Consider the following 24,574-nt stretch of genomic DNA (forward strand, 5'->3'; position numbering starts at 1 on the left):
GCTTCTTAAGGGCCACAACTCAACCCTCTTCCTACTACCTTTTCTAAAAGCTGTCTCAGAGGCCATAGTAGGCGGCCTGTTGGGCACTTCTAAGTTGGAGGAGTGCCTACTTTTCCACCACTTTGTCTCATTTCCCTACTAGGATTTGCCATATACTTTGGATATGGGATCCGACACAGCTTGGAAATCAGTGATGAACAGCCACCAGCCTCAAGCTCCCAAACTCTTGACAAAAACATCCCTGGTGCTGAGTTAGCTTAACCACAAGAAACAGATGCTGTGTGGAATCCCTCCATACACTGGAGGTATCTTCTGGTTCAAGGGAGACTTTGAGCCTATATGGAGTGTGAAGGTGGGATGTGTTTAGAGCTCTGTATTTATTGCCGGTGGACACAAATGCCTTTAATCTTGTTTAATTTTTAAGTAAACTTTTAAAAGTTTAAAATTGCATACTTCATAAATGTGCAGCAAGATGAATTTTCACAAGGTACCAGCAATGTAATCAGCAACCAGAGGAAGGAATAAATATTGCCTGCATAAGAAGTGCCTTCTTGTGCCTATTAATCCAGCAAAAACACAGATTGCCACATGGGAAGAAAATGCAGGTTTCACCTCTATATTGCGTCAAGAATTATACTTTAGTTTTTATTTTCTTAATTTAAAAAAATCGCTATTCCGAACATGAGGCTCGAACTCACAACCCCAAGATCAAGACTTGTGTGCTCTACTGATTGAGCCAGCCAAGCATCCCTGAAGAATTGTACTTTAAATATTAGGGCACAAATAGACTAAAATGAAAGGAAGAGGCACATCTTGCAAGTGGTAATGGGAAGCTGCCACAGCTATGCTAATATCAGACAAAGGAGACTCTAAGAAAGAGCGTAATACTAGATGAAGTGGATCATTTCATAACACCCAAGAGAACTGATTTTTATTTTTCTGCCAGCTCTATTGAGATATGATTGATTTGTAACCTTGTGTAAGTGATCGCTTTTCTTTACGTTTCTGTTGTACTCTTAAGAGTTACACAGGAGGGTTCATGAGGAAAAGTTGTGAATTGAAGAAAATTGCATTGCCAGAAGTGGGGGGTAGGTGGAAGTAATGGTGGTTGATCAGTGGGTGTAGCTGGGTGGAACGAAAAGACAAAACTAAACACAATGCTTGAAACTGAGAGTCTTTTTTTTGTTTTTGTTTTTTTTTGAAGATTTCATTCACTTATTCATAAGACAGAGAGAGAGAGAGGCAGAGACATAGGCAGAGGGAGGAACAGGCTCCATGCAGGAAGCCTGATGTGGGACTCGATCCCGGGTCTCCAGGATTGCGCCCTAAGCTGAAGGCAGTGCTAAACCACTGAGCCATCCGGGCTGCCCAAAACTGAGTCTAGATGCTGAAGATGTCAGTAATAGCCAAGCACAGGATCGTCTGTGGGATGAACTCAAGAAGAGTGAAGAATATGATCACTGAAGGATGGAGGTCAAGAAACTGAGTAGTGATCTGGTGAATTTAAAAACATAGATGGGAGAGGATTAACAAAATTAGAAATATTGCCATTTTGCAAGTCCTAGTGAGACGACAGGCCTAGGCAGCATTAGTTAATGGAGACAAATTAAGGTGAAAGGCTGATGGAAAAAGGTTATCATTGTCACTACTGATGTGGGACAACCAGATACACGCGCATCCCAGCGTGCTACAATAGTCCACAGAGCGCTACCCATAAAGGGTTGATGACAAAATGAATCAGAATGTAATCAATCCTCTAGCACCCATCAACTCAGAAGACATATGGGACAGTGTCACAGGTCAACTGAAAACACAATCAGACAAAACTGGGATGTGACAATTCTCCAGGAAAAACAAAACAAAAAACATGAAATGAGAGGACACAAACTGGAGAATTGTTTCAGATTGAATAATTCTTATGAGACACGAGAGCCAGATGCTGACATTTGGAGGATCAATCTACCTTATCTTTTGCCAGACAGAAGTCATATTCTAATCACCTAGTTTTGTAGAGTATGATAAAGGTACTGTGGCTGTTTATTTTTTAATCTTAATTTTTTATTTTTAAAGATTTATTCATGAGAGGCACAGAGAGAGGCAGAGACACAGGCAGAGGCAGAAGCAGGCTCCATGCAGGGAGCCCAATGTGGCACTCGATCCCCAGACTCTAGGATCATTTCCTGGGCTGAAGGCAGGGGCTCAACTGCTGAGCCACCCAGGTGTCCCTATTTTTTAATTTAAAAAAATTTTTTTAAAAATTTCAAGGGAGGTTGGGGGGGGGGAGAGAGAGAGAGAGAATGAGAATGAGCAAGACCACAGGCAGGGGGAGGGAGAAGCAGACTCCTCGCTGAGCAAGGAGCCTGAAGTGGGGCTCAATCCCAGGGCCCTGGGATCATGATCTGAGCTAAAGGCAGATACTTAATTGAGCCACCTAGGTGCCCCATTGTGGCTGTTTTTAAAATGTGTGTTAAGATTTTGGATGTGCTTTTAAAGACCTCAGCCATGGGGGCAGTGATGGAGAGGATGGTGGTAAAAGAGGATGGTGGTCTGGATCTGATTTAGAACAAGTTCACTGTTTTATAGACTCTAAAAGATGGTTGTGAAAATATGACTCAGAGAATATTAAAGAGTTGATTACTGTAAACTTAGAAGATGTATAAAAGTGGTTGCTGGAGGTCAACAGTGTCTTGTGTTGAGAGTAATGGTGACAAGCTCCTTAGACATGAACACTACACTTACAGGATCTTGTGGGCAACACAGGCTCATTCCATGCAGTTCTGCAGGTGACAGCCAGTGTGCAGTGGGTGGAGGACTTCACAGGTGTCATCAAAAGGAATGTGGAGGGTAGCTGACAAATGCAGCCCTAAGGAGCAGACAGTGCTGGTAGCAATTTTCTTTCTTCAAGTGTTAACTGCTCACGATGGTGCTGGGAATGCAGTGGTAAACATGAGAGACACAGTCACCTGCTTCAAGAGACATTTATGTCAGGTAGATGAAATCACCATTTTACTTTAGTTCTGGACAGTCTGCAAATCCCAGTGTGTATTTTACACTTTACCACCTGGCAATATTTTAAGAGCCCAATAGCTAGTGGCTACCATGCTGGATAATGCTGCTCTAGAATTTCCTTCCATGCTTACCCATCGGTGTAGTGCAGCAGTCAGGCGAACTATAGTCCATGGCCCAAATATTGCTTGTCACCCAATTTCTGTATGGTCTAGAGCTAAGACTCAGTTTTATTTTTAAAAGACTAAAAAAAAAAAAAAAAAAAAAAAAGAACTATGTGACTTGGAGCATATGCGGCCAATAAAACCTAAAATATTTACTATTTGGTTCTTGGTAGACAAAGCTTGGCAACCTTAGGTTTGGTGGAACAGAAGTGCTTGGGTTTATTCTGTGCATCTGCTGTGTTTATGAGTTCAGATTCTCCTTGTGTTTTGAGGAGCTTCACTTTTGCCACCTATGTCTACAAGAGATTGTAAGCATCCCTAGTGATCTCTGACTTCTCTTTGTATAATTACGTCTTTTTTGAATCAACCTAGCCAAAGCCTTGTGGTGGTGATTTTTTTCAAAGAACCAACTCGGTTCCGTTGATGTGTACTTTGTTTTGAAGTACGCTCTATATCCAGCATAGAAGCCTGCACAGGGCCTGCACTCACAGCTCAGATCAAGACCTGAGCTGAGATCAAGAGAAGGATGCTCAATCGAGCCACCCAGGTGCCCCTTTGTGCCATTTTTTTACTGTTTCATTTTTCCTCCACTCCAGTCCCTATTTTCTTCCTTCTGCTCACTTTGGGTTTAGTTTCCTCTTCTTTTCTTGGTTTCCTGTCTTTTCAAATGTGTTTATTGCTCTTAGTATCCTTCTGAGCACTCCTTTCACGGCATCCCACACATCTTGATTTTCACTCCCATTTTCTAGAAACTAGTGGTTCCTAGTATATGATTTAATTTCTACATACTATTTTCCTCTCCTGTTAATTTCTAGTTGGATTCCATTGTGGTTAGAGAAGATCCAAGGGCTCCAGTGTTTTAGTTTTTTGATACTTGCTTTGTAGTCTACTGTATGGTCTACCCTGGAGAATGTTCTGTGTCCTGTTGCTGGTAGCGTTGTGTCTGTTAGGTTTACTTGCGTCTGCAGTGTTGTTTTTTTTTGTTGTTAGTTTTTTAAATAGATTTTTTAAAAATTTTATTTATTTATGATAGCACACACACACACACAGAGAGGCAGAGACACAGGCAGAGGGAGAAGCAGGCTCCATGCACCGGGAACCCGATGTGGGACTCGATCCCGGGTCTCCAGGATCACGCCCTGGGTCAAAGGCAGGCGCCAAACCGCTGTGCCACCCAGGGATCCCTTTAAATAGACTTTTATTTTTTAAGACAGAGTGCATGAGCAGAGGGAGGGACAAAGGAAGAATCTTTTTTAAAGATTTATTTTAGAGAGAGAAGGGGTGGGAGGAGAGACAGTGCACAGAGACAGAGCAGGGGGAAGGAAAGAAAAAAATCCTTAAGCTGACTTCTTGCTCAATGTGGAACCTGATTCAGGGCTCAACCCCACGACCTCAAGATCATGACCTGAGCGGAGCTCCAGAATCCGACACTTAACCAACTTAAGCGTCCCAGGTGCCTATTTTCTATTTTTCCACATCAATCTCCTGTCCAGATGTTCTATCCATTATTGAAAGTGGGGTAGCGAAACCTTTACTTGTGCCTGCAGAACTCACTCTATAGTTGTCAATATTCATGTATTTTGAGGTTTAGTGTGTATATAATTGGTATATGAATTTTATTAATAGATTTGTTTCCTGTAAGTTTTATACTTGAAGTCTGTTTTGTCTGATTAATGTAGCCATCCAGCTAATGGATGAGGAAGGAGTTCATATTTATAAAGATAGTTTCTTAATGGTTTTACCATGCGGATTATAACTGACGTCCTAAATTTGTAACAATCTAGTCCAAAATGATGCCAACCTAGAATCAGTAACAGAGACACTGCTCCTCCCTAGCTTTTAACTAATTCCTGCTTATCACTGTCACAGTTACAGCTTTATACGTGCCCATTAACACAGACTGATAATTTCTTATGCATTTATCTTTTAAGTCATGTAGGAAATAGGAGGGATTACAAACAAAAAGTGTATCACTGGCTTTTACATTTACCTCTGTGTAGTTACTGTTTCTTTATATGCCTTCAAATTATGATTGAGTGTCCTTTCATTTCAGCGTGAAGGACTCCCTTTGGCATTTCTTGTAAGGCAGGTCTGTTAACAAGCAACTCCTTTACCTTTTATTCAATAATGTCTTAAATTTCTTTCGTTTTTGAAGGACAGTTTTGACAGATGAATTCTTGATTGGCAGCCTTTTCTTTCAGCACTTTGTATCATTCCTCCCAGCTATGAGATCTCATAAACCCTTGTACCAACTTTTAGATATATCCTTAATGATAAAGTATGTCTGAGGCTCATCTATTTGAGAAGGGAATGCATTATTGAGGCTCAGTAAAATTCATTTGTTCAACAGACATTTCTTGACTGCCTACAATGTACATGGTGCTTATTGTTCAAAGGGATCAGGAGTCAGAGGTGAGCAAGCCAAAAAAGGTCATAGGATTCAAGAACTCAAACTCTAATGAAGAACGTAGACAATAAACCAGTGAACCAGTAGAAACTTGTTTTGGAAATGCTCCAGAAGCAAATGAGTAGTGATGTAACAGGGAGAGCTGCATCAAGATGCTTTAAACTTTATTCTCCTAAATACTCAAACTGAATCAAGGATTATGTACTGACACTTTGATGGGCAGCAAGAAAAAACTGGTCAGAGCTACCCTGACGCCAGAGTGGCAACCACTGGGAGACTGCACTCTTCAAAACTAGATTAAACAAACAAACAAACAAACAAACAAACAAAAACAGATTACAAAAAAAGCAGAGCTTGAAGGTTTTTAAAATTGAAATTGTGGAGCACAGGGGGTCTTTATTGTAAAGGGGATGGAGGTCAGATATAGAGGAGAAATGCTGACATGGGACTGACTCCAGGCCAAAAATGGAAACCCTGGTTGAGAAGCATGATGCTGGGAACTTCGGGCAATTTTCAGGCAAGCAATGCCTAGCACTAGAAAAAAGAATCTGAATGAGTGCAAGATGCTAATGAAGTAATAGAGTGTGCTGAAGGCCCAGAAATAAAGGCCATGTTAAGACAAACTCTTAAAAAGTATAATATATGGTATTAGAAATTACAGAGGATAATCACATAGCATATACTTATAACCTTTTGATGGACTCATGGAGTACACGAACAGTTCTGTGTAAACTGGAAATTGCAGGCAATTTTTTAAAAGATTATTATTATTTTTAATTCATGAGAGACACAGAGATAGGCAGAGACACAGGCAGAGGGAGAAGCAGGCTCCATGAAGGGAGCAGTAAGATCCCGGGTCTCCAGGATCACGCCCCAGGCTGAAGGTGGCACTAAACCGCTGAGCCACTCGGGCTGCCCAATTACAGGCAATTTTATGACAAACTTTTGAGCACTAGTAAAAAGAAAAGGAGGCCAGGCCAAAGATAGAACATGCCACTAGTGACTTAAAATCTGGGATTTTATGGACCTCTCTCCACCCCAATTCCCAATTGTATTGTTTGTAAGGATAATTTTAAAACTGAAAGGGACAGAAGGGCTGAGATGCTGCCTCCATTCCCCTCACCACCGCCCCTGCACACACCAGAAGGGGAGTCACCTCTTCTGAAACCATGCCCTCATCCAGTTGCAGGAACGTTGATTCCTGCCCTGGTGTAGACAGCTGCTGATTCTGCCTGGTATCTATCTGGTCAACATACATGAGAGCCCCTGATGTTAAAATCTCTAGCCCCACTCTACCTGTGGGCCTTAGGCAAGTTCCAGGGTGGTTATAAGGCATGGTTGGCACCTGAGATATTTTCAATCCATCCTGCCAAGGGCAGAGTTCCCAGGATAGATTTTTGAACCAGTCAGAGAGACTCCATTCTGCAAAATGTGTGGAAATGTTTTGGAGACTTTTTCTACCTGGTAATGTAAGTCCTAAGTATGACAGGTCCTGACGTGGTCAGGAGCACTGTGTGCAGCCTCAGTATTAAAGCTACCCTAAGGAAGCACAAACTCAACGCAGATATTTTGAAGTTGTGGGAGCCTGGGTACACACAAGGCTAAAGCCAGTGATTCCTCTGCACAAGTCCATTTTTATCCTCCCCACCCCCATTCCCTTCGGCTACTTTGAATTAGGCTTTTGCTCCTTGAACCAGAGTCCTGACTGATACACTCTTCCCGTTTGCTTCTGTGGATCACCCCTACGTCCAGGCAGCATCCTGCATCTTGGCTGTGTTCACCCAAGGCCTGCCCAGTACTGCCTCTCCTGGGGCTTCTACTCTGTGTTATCTCTACCATGACCCTCACAAGTCCCTTAAAAAAAAAAAAAAAAAGATTTTATTTATTCATGAGACACACACAGAGAGGCAGACACAGGCAGAGGGAGAAGCAGGCTCCATGCAGGGAGCCCAATGTGAGGCTCGATCCTAGGACACTAGGATCACACCCTGAGCCAAAGGCAGGCACCCAACTGCTGAGCCACCCAGGCGTCCCACAGTCCTCTTCTTTATGGTCCCCTCACATCCTTCCCCCATCATACTCCTTCCCTTACCCTCTCCCTGCCCCTCCATTTATTTAGGATAGAACCCACCCACACCTGGGGTCTGAGGATACTGGTATTCAAGCCCTGAGGCAAACCACACGTAAGCCCTACTTTGACCCGACTCTGGATTCTTTGTCGGCCTTTGCAGGATCCTCCTCTGTGCTCTAACCCCCAGACTCTCCTTTTCTTGAGTCTCCCCATACCTGTTTGAGCATTGGCCATTCCTCCCCCACGCACCAGGCCCTCCCATCCTCTCCCCCAGCTTCTCAACTCACTCCCATGGGCTCTAGTCCTTTCAACAAAAGGACCCACTCTTCTCTCCAGGACTGACCACCTGAGATGGCTTGGGCCCTTTCTGAGTCTTAACTGATCCAACTCTTCCAGGACTCTATCACTGGCCCAGCCCCTCCCATAGTACACCATCTACTCTCTCTCCTCAAGCATCACCTCCTCAACCCTGCTGTGGGACCTCCAGGATCTGGCTGAGGTCCCGTATGCTGGCTCCATTCCTTCCTAAACAGGTGACGTGTGACCACTCAACAAAGTGCTGGGCTCACATGTGATTTTTTTTTTTAATTTTTTTTTTTATTTATTTATGATAGTCACAGAGAGAGAGAGAGAGAGAGAGAGGGAGAGAGAGGGGCAGAGACATAGGCAGAGGGAGAAGCAGGCTCCATACACCGGGAGCCCGACGTGGGATTCGATCCCGGGTCTCCAGGATCGCGCCCTGGGCCAAAGGCAGGCACCAAACCGCTGCGCCACCCAGGGATCCCCTCTCACATGTGATTTTTAATGTTAATTATTTTAGTGATCGTCTAGTGAAATTGCGTGGTGGTTTTTGTGTTTCAAGGAGATGGGATGTTGAGCTTGTTTCTACTTCCTCACTGGCCATTTGATCGTCTCTTGTTAAGTGCTTATTTAAGTCCCCTCACCCTTTAAAACAGATTTATTACTGACTTGGGGGATTCTGTTTGTTTTTTCTTTTTTTAAAAAATATTTTATTTATTCATGAGAGACACACAGAAAGAGGCAGAGACACAGTTAGAGGGAGAAGCAGGCTCCATGCAAGGAGCCCAACATGGGACTCGATCGATCCTTGGTCTCCAGGATCACACCCTGGGCTAAACACAGCGCTAAACCACTGAGCCACTGGGGCTGCCCTCTGTTTGTTTTCTATGTGAGTCCTTTATCAGGTGTGTGGAGGGTAACTATTACTCCTCCCTGTCTGCTTCCTACTTCTTTAAGTATTTATGGCATCACTTGATGAACAGAACTTTGGACTTTTTTTTTTTTTATTTATTTTTATTTTTTTTATTTTTATTTATTTTTTTTTTTAGAACTTTGGACTTTTAATCAAGTCCAACATACAAACTTTTTATTTGCTGTTTAGCTCTTCTGTGTCCTAAGAAACTGCCCACCCACCTAAGGCTGTGACGGTAATCTCCTATATTTTCTTCTACAAGTTTGACCATCTTTTCTAAACTCTTTGTAACCACAGGGGGTGTTCCTGTAGGAACTCACGGAGAACAGGGCTAATAGTAATGATGGTAAGAACAACAACAGCTAGTATTTATTGAACTTACACAATGTTCCAGATACACCTTCAGAGAGTTTACATGTACCAAACTCAGCACAACAGCAGTATTAGGTAGGTGTGATTGTCCCCATTTCACACATAACACATAGGGGTAACAAGTCATTTTCCCAATGTGTCACAAGAGTAAAGAGGTGGGATGGTGATGGTAACAGGGAGGGTGTGTACCACAGCAGGAGGCTTTCCCACATACGTTGCATTAACAGTTATTCCTTAGAACAAATCTGAAGTGAGACAAAGCTCAAATGGTAGGAGGCTTCTATGCACTCATTAAGCCAATTCAGGAAAAAAATTCTACACTGTGTATGTGTGATCACTAAGAAAAAGTGATTTCTCTATTCTCTAAATTTGCCTCGAGCATGACTATTCTGAGATGCTATAAGCGGAAGAGTGACCAGTGAAAGCTTTCTTATGTTAAATTGTATCATGGATTTTCCTTGTGCTGTGGCAGGAATGAATGTTGTATAGAAGCTTCTGCACCTTCTTTTTGTTCAAAAGGTTTTTCAGCAGTGTGAACTCTCTGATGTTCTCTAAGATGGTTCACATGGTTACATGCCTTCCCACATTCCTTACACTCGAAGGATTTCTCACCAGTGTGAATTTTTTGATGTTGTGTAAGTTGATGGCCATGACTAAAGGCCTTCCCACACTCTTTACATTCATAGGGTTTCTCTCCTGTATGAATCCTCTCATGTTTAACGAGGCTTGACCCATAGATGAAGGCCTTCCCACACTCCTTACATTTGTAAGGCGTTTCACCCGTGTGGATTCTCTCATGCTGGGTGAGGTGGTAGCCACAATTAAAGGCCTTCCCACATTCTGTGCACTTATATGGCTTCTCACCAGTATGAATTCTCTCATGTTTAACAAGGCTCGAACCCCAGCGAAAGGCCTTCCCACACTCCTTACATTCATGAGGTTTCTCACCAGTGTGGATTTTCTGATGCTGAGTGAGATAATTGACTCGAGTAAAGGCCTTCCCACATTCCTGGCATTCATAGGGCTTCTCACCAGTATGAATTCTCTTATGCTGAACAAGGCTCGAGCCACAGATAAAGGCCTTCCCACAGTCCTTACATTCGTAGGGTTTCTCACCACTATGAATTCTCTTGTGCTGAATTAGTTTATATACACGGCTAAAGGTCTTGCCACAGTCTTTGCATTCATAGTCTTTCTCCCCAGTGTGAAATCTCTGATGCTGAGTGAGCTCGTCACCACGTCTAAAGGCCTTCCCGCAGTCCTTACATTCATAGGGTTTCTCACCCGTATGGATTCTCTTATGAATGACGAGGCTTGAACCCCATCGAAAGGCCTTCCCACAGTCCTTACATTCATAGGGTTTCTCACCAGTGTGGATTTTCTGATGCTGAGTGAGTTGATTACCCCAACGAAAGGCCTTTTTACACTCCTTACATTCGTAGGGTTTCTCACCCGTGTGAATTTTCTGATGCTGAGTGAGTTGATAGCCACGACTAAAGGCTTTCCCACATTCCTTACATTCATAGGAATTCTCCCTAGTATGAAGTCTCTGATGTGGTCTAACAGAGGTATTTTCTCTACAAGTGGGCGTTTTTTCATAGTTGATTATCATTTGATTGAAACAGCTCTCTCGAGGGCCCTGTGGTCCTTCAAACTCACCTTCACACATCCAGTCAAGGCCGAGGGATTTACTTTTTCCATTTGAGTTCCATTTGGATAAATTTATTTCATAAATGCCCTTTTCTGTAGGTAAACTCTTGGTCCCATAGGGTGACTCCAAATCTGGAAAAAAAAACATTTTGTTTTCCTTTTAAGGAAAATTAAACCACAAAGCTAACCACAAACCAGAAACTTCTCTGATGGAAATAAAACTTCTCCAGGAGAATAAACATGAATCACTTAAGGCTCTCATTAAAAGTATGGTCCACTTCTGGCACCACAATACTTAATGAGGAAACACTGCTAAAGTTAGATAAGAAGGAACTGCCTATTAGCCCCACCATTTCCTATCAGCTGACACAATTAAGCAGAAAGAAATCGGAGGGGCAAAGCTCATGAATAAAGATGAAAAAAAGAGTACAGTTTGCAGATGATGTGATGTGATGACATACCTGGAAAACCCAGGAATATCAAATATAGAACTAATGTGAAAGACAAGAATATATAGTTGGTTAGCTGGGTATAAAAATAACATTCTGAAATAATGTCAATCATATAATGAAAAGTAATTCTGGATAAAAAGACCCACCATCAAAGGAAATAAAAAGGACAATGTGAAGGATTAACTGTAACATACATGGTAAACGCCTGTACGGGAATATTTAGGTGGGATCTGACCATCTTGATGCTAACACCAAGAGGCTGCAAAACCCAGACTATGCTTAAATTCATGAGTTCATAATGATGCTAGAAAGTGTTAAACGATCAGCTGTGGAGCATGCTAGCCAACTAGCCCTTGATTATAAGAATAATTTTTCCTTTAAAAACCTTTTTATCCACTATGAAAAATTACTACATAACCAACTAGCAGATGGAGCACAGTTTCTCTGTAATGAATTAGTACAGTAACAAAAAAGCAATGATAGATCACTATAGCGAACATCCACTGAAGTGGATCTATGCACTGAGTGTCAGTGAGTGCTAACAGCACAAAAAGAGCCATAATGGGATAAAGTCTTAGGATGTTAGAACGTTGACAGTACCCGGGAAGAAGTATTAGCAAATATTAGATAAAAGGAAAAGAAAAGTACTCAAAGCTAGGATATCAACAAACTTGCAGGAGCTACAAGGGGCATGGGATCACGTCTACATCCCTGCTACTCAAGGCATGGTCCATGGACCAGGAGCATCAGCAACATGTGAAGCAGGAGCAAAAACAGAAGAAAACCGGTAGGAGGGGAATGGGGCAAAGATCAAGTTCATGGTGGTGACTTCTTCCCCAGAGGCCATGGACCTTTGTTAGGGAGCTTTCCAAACACCTCAGGTGCACCTGCTCCCTGCCTTGCCTGGCTGCTTGCTTCAGTGATGGCTTGTTCCAGCCAGACTGGCTGTCACTCTCCTCTGCACCTGTCCTTTCTCTCAGCCATCACGGCTCTTTCCCTTCCTCCCCAAAGTAGCAAATCACTTCTGACTTAGAAATGAGAGGTCCTGGGATCCTTGGATGGCTCAGCGGTTTAGTGCCTGCCTTCGGCCCAGGGCGTGATCCTGGAGTCCCAGGATTGAGTCCCATATCGGGCTTCCTGCATGGAGCCTGCTTCTCCCTCTGCCCGTGTCTCTGCCTTTCTTTCTCTGTGTCTCTCATGAATAAATAAATAAAATCTTAAAAAAAAAAAAAAAAAGGAAATGAGAGGTCCTGCTTTCAGAAAGAAAAAAAAAAAAAGCCACATGATGTAGAACTTAAGAAAAAATAATTACATGCTCAAAAATTCCTTGATGGAAACTTAGTCAAATTTATTACAGGCTGAAAGTCAAAAGGATAAAATTTCAGAAAAGAAAAAGGATTAAGTAACAAGCAACGAGACAGGAAGGGTCTTATTTTAAACTTCTGAGCACCTTATCCGTAGAGGCAAGTACAAGAGGGTAGTGACAGTGTGGATTCTTGCTTCTGCCTCCCCTGTCCAACCAAGTCACTCTGTGCCTGAGTATACTCACCCACAAATTAGACACAGCAATTGTGCCTACCTCATAAACGTGTGGCAAGATGAAGTGTATTTACACATAGCCAAAGCTGGTATAGGGTGAGCACAACACTAGCCTTTACTGTTATGACTGTTACTTCTCTAACAGAAGAATAAGACATAGCCTGAGACGTTTAAAAGACATTGTCATCTAAAGTGTAACTCAGAATTCAGGAATTAAAACTTTCAACCTCACTTCAGGTACAATGAGCAACAAATGTATAATGCTTGTTTGGTTTTATGTGATTGCTGTTCTACATCAAACATGTGGCTGGTTTACTAGAGGAAGAAAAAATTCAACTTGTTCCCTGGAAGTCAGTCCTGGCATTCCTGGTAGAGGGTGCTGACATTCCCGGGGGCAGGCAACTCACCCAGGGAGACCAGGTTACTGTAGTTCTCCAACATCACGTCCCAGTACAGGTCCCTCTGCCTGGAGTCCAGGCACGCCCACTCCTCTTGAGAGAAGTCAATGGCTACGTCTGAGAATGTCACCAAACCCTGAGAACACAAACCCATACATCCTTGAGGAGATGGGACAGCACAGAAAGGGTTCTGCCCTGAGTAGGACTGGACACAGGAACAGACTACAGGCCTGTGAGGTGGGTAGGGTGCCGTGGGGACTATGACTGAGCAGAGCTCCTAATGTTCTTAAAGAGTCTTGCTGCTGCAGAGAAACCCCACATCCTGTGCAATGCTTGTTAATCCCAAGCCATCAGGATGTTTGAAACAATCCTGGGGTTCCTCCTGTTCACAAGCACAGGGCCTGCCATGGGCCTGCCTCATAACAGCTCGGCAAAGTGGCATGGTCCATGGACAATGCTCAGGGTTTAGTTTCTGAAATGTGAAGTGAGATCTTTTATCTTTGAAACTAGGGTTTATGTGTCTGAATGTTCTCAAACCTCAAGTTCATCATTTTGCCCAGGTTTCAGGCAGTCTTCCTACATAATGACAAAAGCATCTTATTCCATTGTAACGGTGACTTAAAGTTGTACACCCAAAGTATCTAAGATTTTCCCCAATTCTGAGGGTGTGTGATCACCTGGGACTTTTGTACACTGTGACCTTCTTCCCCATTACTACCCACCACCCCTGCCTTTTCTCTGCTCCTGATTTAGGATTTAGGTGTCTGACAATGTGGATGCACCAGGGAGGGATGGTGGGTCTGTTTGACAACAACATGCACCCTTTGGGTCCCCTGGTAGCATCATGGCCTCTCAGTCCTCAGGCTGTGACCACAGCCTTATCTATTCCCAAAGCCTCATGGAGCTCCAGCTCTAACCACCACTGACTTGGAGACCAACCAACACGAACATTGCCTCCTCTGCCTGGAAAAAACATCCATGGAGAATGGGGGGGCGGGGGTTAGTTTTTGTGTGTGGTCAAATGGGATCACCATCTCCCCCTTATTAAAAGACAAATGTGACTCAAGGATTTCTCTCAAGTGGCTGTCCTCCTCACTGCTCCAGCATTACTCCTGATGGCAGGGTGTGTACACAGGAGACACTGAATCACTAGCTCAGTGAAGTGCGCATTAGGCACACAGGTGGGGATGGGGCTGCATGGCATCATCATTTGCCAGAACAGGAAGAACTGGGCAGTGGGTAATTACATGGGCCTCAGTTGGGCAGGAGGCTTCAGGGTAATTCATAAAAACAGCCATAGGACCTAAATATCATATTTTAAGGAAAGAGAAATACATACTTACGTGCGCCATAGTTTTAGAATCAAGAACTGATCAGTCCTCTTGAGGTTTCTTTTACCAAAGACACAAAATCCAGAGAAGCCAGAGATATATGAGAAAAAAAGAGGCATTACAATAAGTGCATCTTGGTCCCCCAATGATTTAATACAAGTTTCCTGCTCTTCCATTTTGTTTCCAATCCCCCACCCGTTGGCCGTTTCCTCCCCCCAATACACACACATCAATGTGATGCATCGGGGAGTATGAAGAGTCTGGACAAAAGGGAAGAGTTCTCCCTGAAGCCCTAAGAAACCCAGCTGCACACACAGAGAAGGAGTTTTTGTTTTTGCCTTGAAATCAGACCTACTTTCAGCTGTTGTTTCTCAACACAACTTAAAATTTTTTTTAAAGTAGGTTCACCGCTGTGTGCACCAAAGGTGTAGCTGCCATCTGTCACATGATACTACCAGTACCACGGGACTATGATCCCTTGCTGTGCCTTTCCTCCCTGTGACTCCATAACTGGAAGCCTGAGCCTCCTGTTCCCTTTCACCTATTTTTCCCCCTCCCCTCTGGCAATTATGTTCATCTGTTCTCTGTATTTATGGGTTTGTTTCTGTTTTTGTTTGTTCATGTTTTATTAGATTCCACTATCAGTGAAGTCATATGGTATTTATCTTTCTCTTCTTTCATTTAGCATAATTCTCTAGGTGCATCCTTCTTGTTGCAATTGATAAGATCTTTTTTTTTGTCCTCAACTTCCAAAGGGTAATTGACATCATACCTGGTAGGAATGTCTTTGTTTTGGGTGCAGCTAGCCATTCCCAACCAGTTTTAGGGTGGGAACTGGCTACACCAAGACCAATCAGGTGATTTGGGATAGGTGCTCTGGGTCATGGGTATCAACTGACCTGGGTACTGAGATTAACATATAGACAACAGGTCAGTCATGTCTGGAGGATCAATCATTCAATCAGCTGTGCCTATGTGCTGAAGCCCCAGTGAAAACTCTGGGCCTCAAAACTTTGGTGAGTTTCCCTGTTTGGCGACAGTCTATATACATATTGTCCTATGTCAATGCTGATAGAGCATCCAGTCCTAACTTCAGGGAGAGACGAACTGGAAGCTCCATGTTGGGAATACTCCTAGACTTCAGCTTATGTGCTTGTTTCCCTGGTTGATGTTAATCCGCATCCTTTCCCTGTAATTACCTGGAACTGTGAGAAGAACAGCTCTTGGTGAGTTCTAGGAATCCTTCTAGCTTGAGGGTGGCTTTGAAAAGTCCTGACCTTGTATGTGGTGTCAGAACTGAGGATGATCTCGTGTGCATACTGTGCCCCCAAACCTCCCAGTCTGGCTAACTCTGGGCAGGGACATTGTGATCTGGACCTGAGATGGGGTTCATTTAGGGTGCATGGTCTTACTTGGAGCAACATCCTGCTCCTTCCAACCACACCATCCAGGATGAAGAGGGGGTGTACCATGCAAACCTGAACCTCTCCTGGCTTGTAGGGTGAGGTTGGTCAAGCATGGCAGATGGACAGGGTGGAGAAGGAAAGGCCCAGGTAACATTCAGCACCCTATGTCCATAAAAGCTCACTACAGCAATACATGCAGAGTACTGATGCAAAAGAGTAAAAGATTGTGAAACATTAAGTTGGAAGAATTCCTTACAAGACATGAATAACACTTCAGATACATGGTCAGCAAAGAAACCAGGATACAACAATACACTTGTAAAATTCTATATATGAGCATGTGTACACACACACACACACACACGATGCTTATATATATGATACACAGAGAAGACACACACACACAACATCAATAGAAAAAAAAAAGATATAAAATAGAAACAGAGAAACAGAAAGAAAAAGCCTGGGAAGTTATAAATCCTTTGTGCAGCAAGAGTAAACAAAGCAGGTGTGAAAGGGCAAGACTGGCCTTTGGCTGGATTTCCAGAAGGTCCGGGGGTCCCCAGTGTTCCCTGACAAGAGTGGCTCACTGCTTTGAAACAGTATCAATGATGTGGTTTATGCTGAATCCTTACTTTCCTCTGGGAGCCTGGAATTTTGGTATACGGCAGAGAGAGGGTGCCTCTGTGACTGACCTGTGATAAAAACCCTGGCTTCCTTGGCTCAGATGGGCTTCCCTGGTGGAAAAAGCGTCATGTATGTTGCTATAACTCACTGATGGAGGAATCAAGCATGTCCTGTGTGACTGCACCACGGGAGTGCTCTGGAAGTGTGTGCCTCATTTCCTCCCCATGTCGTCCATCCCATGCACCTGTCCCTCTGATGTGCTGTGTATCATTTCGCTGTAATAAATCCTGGCCTTGAACAGGACTACTCGTCAAATCCTGAGTACACACAGAGAATCACAGAACCTTGCCTCTGACACACTCTCTGACTTTGGTTTTCTTCAAGTATACCTCACTAGGGGTATAACAAAAGCCAGGCATTGGCTTGACATATATATGTATGTGTGTTTATTTCTTTCAAACTCATTAAATGATAGACTCTCAAAGAGAAACTTTAAAAGTCTTGAGATACCTTCGCAGTATTTTATGTACAACTTTTCTTTCCTTTTGCTTCCTAATATACCTAAACCAACTCTCTGACTCCTACCTATATCCACATATGTGAGGGCCAACTGAAAAAATGACTAAGATTCCAAGGGATGTCCTGTAGTACTGATGGCTGTCTTGGTGGGAGGATGAATGTGACTTCCGAGCTATCCTTCCAGCCATGGTGTCCTGTGGAATGCTAAACCACCTGACCCTATTAGTCTTCACTTTGCATCAATATCATCAGAGAAAACACTTAAGATACAAAACGTAGGAAACAAATTCCATTTTACTCCACACAGAGCCCATGTGTTCAGAATTATCTGGTCGTGACCTGACAACAGTGGCCTCCTTCTCAGCACCCCTCACGGCATATCACCTAGAAGTCTCCACTGGCCTTGACCACAGGCTACCTTGAGCTCCCACTCAGTTTCCCTTTCCAGCTGAGACATAAACAATGTACGGGTAACAATGTCCTTTTAGTCGTTTGTTGTTCCCAATACTTGTATCATATTGTAGATACTTAACAAAAGCACCGTATTGATGCAAAATTCCACTTTTTGGAACTTATCCCAAGGAAACAGGTACAGAAGTGCACAAATATATGAGAATGTTCAAGGGATTTTTAAAAATTGGGACAGTTAAAAAACAATTTTTGAGATAATAGTAAATTCACCTGCAGTTGTAAGAACACAGAGGGATCCCATGTACCCTTTACCCAGCTGACCCCAACGGTAACACATCACAAATCTATAGTACAATATAACCACCAGGACATTGATACTGATGTAATCCATTAAGTTTATTCAGATTTTCCAGAGAATCATTTTAAAAAATGAAAAGAAAGCATAGAAATACCTGTGGCAAAGATAAATAAATTATGGTCTGCTACAGTGGCATCTAATGCACTTACTAATAATATTGATTTATACTATTTGAGAAAGAAGTTTATGCTGAATTACTAAGTGAAGAAGGTATTACTATACATTTAATAATGTAGGTGTAATTTGGGAAGAGAGGTCTTGGTGAAAGCAAGAATAAGGCTCTGTGGTTTGACTTTCAGGATGTGAATCTGAACTCTGTTATTAACCTCACACTGTCTGTTCCCCACAGGTAAGACTGGGGTAGAAACAGTACCTGCCAGGTAAGACTGAATCAACTATTAGAAAGATAATTTGAATAAAACACAGTAATATTAAGTTATTTAAGACAAGTTAGCTGTTATGATAGGAAACGATAACATTATACAAGTCTTAATGTGGGGGCACCTGGGTGGCTCAGTGGTTGAACATCTGCCTTCCACTTGGGTTATGATCCCAGTGTTTTGGGATCAAGTCCTGCACTGGGCTCCCTGCAGGGAGCCTGTGTCTCCCTCTGCCTAAGTCTCTGCCTCTCTTTCTGTGTCTCTCATGAATAAATAAAATCTTAAAAAACAAACAAAAAAGAACAACACAACAACCACCCTTAATCTGTTTTTTTTTTTTTTTTTAATTTTTATTTATTTATGATAGTCACACACACAGAGAGAGAGAGGCAGAGACACAGGCAGAGGGAGAAGCAGGCTCCATGCACCGGGAGCCCGACATGGGATTCGATCCCGGGTCTCCAGGATCACGCCCTGGGCCAAAGGCAGGCGCTAAACCGCTGCACCACCCAGGTTTCCCTTAATCTGTTTTTATAAAAGAAACTCAAGTCTGTTTTTCCTTTCTTATGCTAAAACATGTACTTCACACCTGCTATCTATATAATCCACACTAAAAACTTTCAGAGCCTCTTAAAAACGAAATTCTCTTAAATTAACATTAGCAAAAAAAAAAGAGTCTAAGACATGTAAGGAGGAAATGTTCCCTCTCCACCAGCAGAGAGGAAAAGACGTGATTCTACATGGAAAATCCAGCCCAAAGATTGCTTAAGTGGCTCAGCTGGTTACATGCCAGACTCTTGACTTTGGCTCAGGTCATGATCTCAGGGTTGCAAGACTGAACCCCGTGCCAGGCTCCATACTGGGTGTAGAGTCTGTTTAAGATTCTGTCTCCCTCTTCCTCTGCCTCTCCTCCCTGCTTGCACACTCTGTCAAAATAAAAAAATAATAATAATAAAATAAAATAAATAAAATAAAAATAAAATAATAAAATAAAATAAGATAAGATAAAATAAAATAAAGTAAAATAAAACAAACGATGTCAAATTGAGAACACTAGCAAGTGGCCAGATCTTGTATTCCATATGATATGGAAGATTTCTGTGAACACTTTAATTTTTTAGAAAAGATTTTATTTATTTATTCATGAGACACACAGAGAGAGAGGCAGAGTCACAGGCAGAGGGAGAAGCAGGCTCCCTGTGGGGAGCCTGATGCAGGACTCAATCCCAGGACCCTGGAATCATGACCTGAGCTGAAGGCAGATGCTCAACCACTGAGCCACCCAGGTGCCCCGAAAACTTTCATTTTTTTAAAAAAGCAGTCACTATACCCAATATGGGGTTCAAAGCCCCCGACTCTGAGATCAAGAGTTGCCTCCACTGACTGAGCCAACCAGGTACCTCTGTTACGTGATTGTTTTAAACTACTGTTGTCTTACGTTTTTCTCATGTATCTTATCTGCCCGAGAAAATGTTATAGTACAGCTCATATTTGTAGTAAGTCAGGGATTATTGTCATGTTCTGTGAAAGAAAAAATCCTAGGAAGTCGGATTTTAAAAGTCTGTCTTTACTGATAATTTGTTCATGGGATTAGTTTCAAATGATGTCTTTCTAATCTTCTAAGGTGTAAATATGTGAGAGACTTTTTAAAAGTAAGATGAGGATCCCTGGCACACATCTCTCTTCTCCACATGCAACTGGTATAATGTCACCCATAGCTGAGCTAGATTCCTCTATAAACTAAGATTTGAACAGTGTTTGGCTTAATTATGTGTCAATTAGCAGGATCCAATGCTCTGGAGTCAAAACCGCATACATATGCATGGGGGTGGGTACTGGAAACATACATACCAAAATATTGACAGCAATTATCTCTGGATGATACAGCTATAGGTAATTTCAAGTTTCTTCTTTATGGGCTCCTTAGGAAACTGAACCTTTTGTAGCAGGCCTGTATTAAATCCATGATAAGAAATATAATTTAAGATAGTCTCAAATTTTAAAAAATTCAACAATGAACAATTCCATAGTTATGGAGGAGTGGGTACATTGCAGTCATCAGGGGAACTGTGGATGGATAGGCCTGTGGCAGGCAGGATAACTGTCTCCCAAATGTGTCCATATCCTAACCCTGGAGCTTGTGAATATATTACATTACACGGAAAAGGAGAGGTAGGCTGCAGGTGGACTTGGGGTCGCTCGTCATCTGACCTCAAGACAGGGAGGCAGCCTGCATTATGCCAGGTGGGCCAGTGTATTTTGCAGGGATCCTTATAAGCCAATGAGTAAATGAGAAGAAAGATGTGACCACCAAGGCTCAGAGTGACTAGGCTCTAGTGTGACAGGGCTTCTGGAACATGCAGTTGTCACTTGGGGAGACATGGTCTTGAAAAACAGGAGTAACATCACAGTAGAGAAAACTGACAAACTACCTCAGCCAGATGATCAGGTTCACACTCAGCAATCATAAATCATGCTGACCGTTTATGTTCTTGCCATGACATGATGAAAGTAGCACTCTTCCACCCCCCAAACCATAAACCCAGTCCAATCACAAGAAAAGCATCAGGTTCCAAGAAAGGGGAATCCTACCAAATACCAGTACCTCTTAAAACCGTCAAGGTCATCAGAAACAAGGCAAGTCTGAGAAACTGTCACAGCCAAGAGGAGCATAAGGACACATGACAATGAAATGTAATGTGATCTCCGGGATGGCATCCTGGAACACATGAAGAATGTTATGTAAAAACTATGGAAATCTGAATAAAGCATGGACTTCAGTTAATAATAGCGTATCAAAATCAGTTCACCAGTTGTAAATAATGTCCTGTACTAATGGTAAGTTGTTAACAATAGGTAAAAATAGGAGACATCCATACTAAGTGTAAGTTGTTAACAATAGGGGACTGTGGGTGTGGGGTGCCTGTGACTTCTCCGTATTAACTGCAATTTTTTCTACAAATCTAAAATCATTCTAAAAATGATCAAGATCTATTAAAGAAGAAGACTATGGAACCATATGTGGCCCACAAAGGATGAACTGTTCAGTACACAACCTTTTAGAGAGAAAGTTTGCCGAATCCTACTCTAGTTCCAGAATTCACACTCAACATCAAACTATGTGGTTCATACAGATACAAGTGAAGCAGTGAAGCAGAATGAAGCTGTCAGACTTCCACAAGACCTGGATGATACAACAGATTTCTATTTACTGATCACTGAAAAAACAAACCAACCAACCCTGCCTCTGACAAAGATCTTTGCTCAAACCCCCGTTTCATTTATTTGTTAAAATGGCTCAATTTCTTTGAATTTTATCTTTTAAATTTGAAGTAGGCTCCACGGCCAAGGTGGGGCTGAACTCACACCCTGGGATCAAGAGTTGCTCACTCCAGAAGCACGTTTACTAAGAGTTGCACACACTGTGGACTGGGCCAGCCAGGCGCCCCCTCAAACCCCACTTTTAGAAGCATCACCAAGCTGCTTACTTGGTCACTGACTGGCCAAAACAATTAGACCTTCTCTGACCCGCAATCTGCGAGTCAGGAGTCAGGCCTGTGGGAAAGATTGAGGATTCCTGGTGTTTGATTCCACCTTAGAATGAGTATCCTCCTGACTAAATCGCAGGCTAAAATAAAGCACAACAAGAACCTCCCCACCGCATTCTTCTGTTCTGTGCTCTGTGCATACACCTGCACATCCCCACCACATTTCTCAGGAAAGAATTAGTCACTGTTTGGAAGAACGTTTCAGGCCAGGAAAAGCAAATATTCTGAAGTCCTAGAAACACATTTACTCAACAAAGAGGTAACTCATCTGAACCTTGACTTTAAGATGTGTCACAAGTTGTCTTCCTCCTCAGGATGCTGGTTCTGGAGGATGGCTGGCCTGGGGGAAAGAAAGAAGGACACACTAGGGCCTTTCTGGAGCATAAGTTGGAGCAGAGAATACCCTCCAGGCCCACACACCTAACAAAAACCAATAGGGGGGGCGCCTGGATAGCTCAGTCGGTCAAGCATCTGCCTTCAGCTCAGGTCATGATCCCAGGGTCCTGGGAGAGAGCCCCATACTCGGCTCCCTGCTCTTTGGGGAGCCTGCTTCTCCCTCTCCTGCCCCTCCCCCGGCTTGCGCGCGCTTTCTGTATCAAATAAAATCTTTTAAAAAGATAAGAAGAAAAACAGAAAACCAATCAGAAATAAGGGGGGGAGGAGGCGACTGGGATCTGAGTATCTCAACGCTTCTAGAGGACTAGGCTGCAAGAAGTGGGGTCCTGAAACCAGCGCGGAAGAAGGGCGCTTCTGGTCCTGAACCGGCCACCTCGGGGTTGTGACTGCGCCCCTCCTGCTGGCTACTTTCTCTGCGGGGTCGGGCCCTGCCCTACCCTGCCCTGCCCTCCCTCCCGGCCACTGGCCCTGCGCCGGCCCGCGAGGCCGGAGAAAGCAGCCACGACCTCAGACCGCAGGGTGCTCCCTGACCCGGTGCCCCCATCCCGCCCGCCGTCACCCCCGCGGCGGCGCAGGAGCCCCTCCCACCGCCGCGCAGTCTCCGCCGGCCGTGCCGCCCCGCCCCCACACGCTCCCCGAAGTGCGTCACAGCCACCGAGCCGGGGCCTGCCCCCTCCCCGGGGTCCCCGGGCCCCGACACCCCCGCGTAGCCCCGTAGCCCCGCACTTCTCTCCGCGGCCGCGGGCCCGGGCTCCGCGTCGGGCCTCCTCGGGCGGAGCACCCTCCCGGCCGCCCTCCACCGACCACAGCGCGCGCGGATTCCCTCCCGGGAGGCCAGCCACTCACCGCTCGGGGCCCCACGACCCGCCGGATGTCGGGAGGCGGCACAAGGCACTAAATCAACTCGGGACCAGGGCCGCGGGATGCCGAGCCCAGACAATCCTCGGCGCAGTAAGCGTCTCCCCGCAGGCGCCTCGCTGCGCTCCGACTCCGCGGAGGGGGCGGTGCACGGCGCCTCTGGGTAATGTAGTCCAGCAGCTCGGGAATACACGGAGCTGGGCGCGGGGTGGTCCACTTTCCCAGCATACAACAGTACACGGTCTCCAAGGAGCTGTGCTCACAGACTCCTGGGAAATGTAGTTCAGAGCAAACATTCGCGCAGGGATGGGAGGGGGGACCCGTTCCCAACATGCATTTGGGTCCCTTACATAAGGGTGGTAGTCATCTGTGATGTTACTCACTGCTAAGTGGTTGATTTTAGCGTGATGCGACTTTTCCCTCGGATCGTAATTTATTAAAAACAAAACAAGCCGTTTTTTTCTAATTCTGACATTCCTTGTACATCCATTAACTAGACTATTTCAATAACTTAAGGCTTTCCCTTATAAAGTGGGGCTATGTTTCCACTCCAGGATTGATCTCTTGTAAAGGCAGCAGGTTTGTCTCTTTAACACTTTCTAGGGCAGTCCCGGTGGCCCAGCGGTTTAGCACCGCCTTCAGCCCGGAGCGTGATCCTGGAGACCCGGTATCGAGTCCCACGTTGGGCTCCCTGCATAGAGCCTACTTCTCCCTCTGTGTCTCTGCCCCTCTCTCTCTCTCTCTGTGCCTCTCATAATAAATAAAATAAAATCTCTAAAGAAAAAAACACTTTCTAGAGTAATCAGTCGTTCTAAAAACTACCTTGAATGATGATCGGTTACTTTTGGCTTTTTCTTGTCGGCTCACTTTATTTTTCACTTCTTCTACTTCAGATGCAGAATCAACCACTTCTCCTGTTGTTTGGAAATGACATCGGAGAACACAAACTCCATACTCTTGGGCTGACACTGCTTTTAGGTATTTTCCCTGAACAGAAGTGGGAGAATTCTTATGTTCCTTTTTTTTTTTTAAAGATTTATTTATTTAATCATGATAGATCCACAGAGAGAGGGAGAGGCACAGGCAGAGAGAGAAGCAGGCTCCATTCAGGGAGCCCGACACGGGACTCAATCCTGGGTCTCCAGGATCTGGCCCTGGGCTGAAGGCAGCGCTAAACCGCTGAGTCACCGGGCTGCCCAATTCTTATGTTCCTATTCAAATATTTTCATATCAAATTTAACCTATAGCATTGTTCTCTTAATTTGTTAAATCCCAAATGATATAGGAAAAGACGTTAGGGTTTGAAGTCAATGGCCAAGAAAGAATTCTTGAGATGTCTTTGGTGCAAAAAGGTGGTTTTATTAAAGCACAGGGTCAGGACACGGGGACAGAAAGAGCTGCAGAGGGGTCATGAGGAGTGGCCCATTATATACTTTCAAGTTGGGATGGTTTAAGTTGCTTGCTAACG

At 43.9% G+C, this 24,574-nt stretch overlaps 2 protein-coding genes across 15 annotated transcripts in view; one reads left to right on the plus strand and one right to left on the minus strand.

Moving 5' to 3' along the window:
- Positions 1–24,346, plus strand: part of LOC112645040 (cationic amino acid transporter 3-like) — a 42,612-nt gene extending 18,266 nt beyond the window's left edge. For 5 of the 9 annotated variants that reach the window (XM_035712754.2, XM_025424032.3, XM_025424031.3 and 2 more), the window contains 2 exons: positions 18,274–18,304; positions 21,294–21,456. In XM_035712754.2, the coding sequence (XP_035568647.2) occupies positions 18,274–18,304; positions 21,294–21,456 (194 nt within the window). Of the gene's footprint in view, positions 1–142; positions 451–18,273; positions 18,305–21,293; positions 21,457–23,709; positions 23,896–23,999; positions 24,085–24,163 lie in introns of those variants that run through there. The other 4 variants (XM_035712753.2, XR_004813308.2, XM_049108030.1 and 1 more) reach the window with 4 other exon arrangements.
- Positions 9,203–23,268, minus strand: ZNF331 (zinc finger protein 331). 6 transcript variants are annotated; one of them, XM_025424038.3, is made up of 7 exons: positions 23,095–23,168; positions 22,127–22,192; positions 20,910–21,023; positions 20,156–20,255; positions 14,616–14,663; positions 13,282–13,408; positions 9,203–11,015 (listed from the first exon to the last, which is right to left on the minus strand). In XM_025424038.3, exons 5-7 carry the CDS (start codon positions 14,622–14,624, stop codon positions 9,679–9,681), a joined length of 1,473 nt encoding a protein of 490 aa, XP_025279823.1. In that variant the 5' UTR covers positions 14,625–14,663; positions 20,156–20,255; positions 20,910–21,023; positions 22,127–22,192; positions 23,095–23,168; the 3' UTR covers positions 9,203–9,678. The 6 variants fall into 6 exon arrangements, with proteins under 6 accessions (XP_025279823.1, XP_025279824.1, XP_048964018.1 ...); XM_025424039.3 differs by lacking the exon at positions 20,910–21,023 and having other exon boundaries at positions 23,095–23,166; XM_049108061.1 differs by lacking the exons at positions 22,127–22,192; positions 23,095–23,168 and adding an exon at positions 21,361–21,488.
- Positions 24,347–24,574: the final 228 nt, after the last annotated feature.

This window comes from Canis lupus, chromosome 1, assembly GCF_003254725.2.
Source record: "Canis lupus dingo isolate Sandy chromosome 1, ASM325472v2, whole genome shotgun sequence".
NCBI classification, from domain to species: domain Eukaryota; kingdom Metazoa; phylum Chordata; class Mammalia; order Carnivora; family Canidae; genus Canis; species Canis lupus.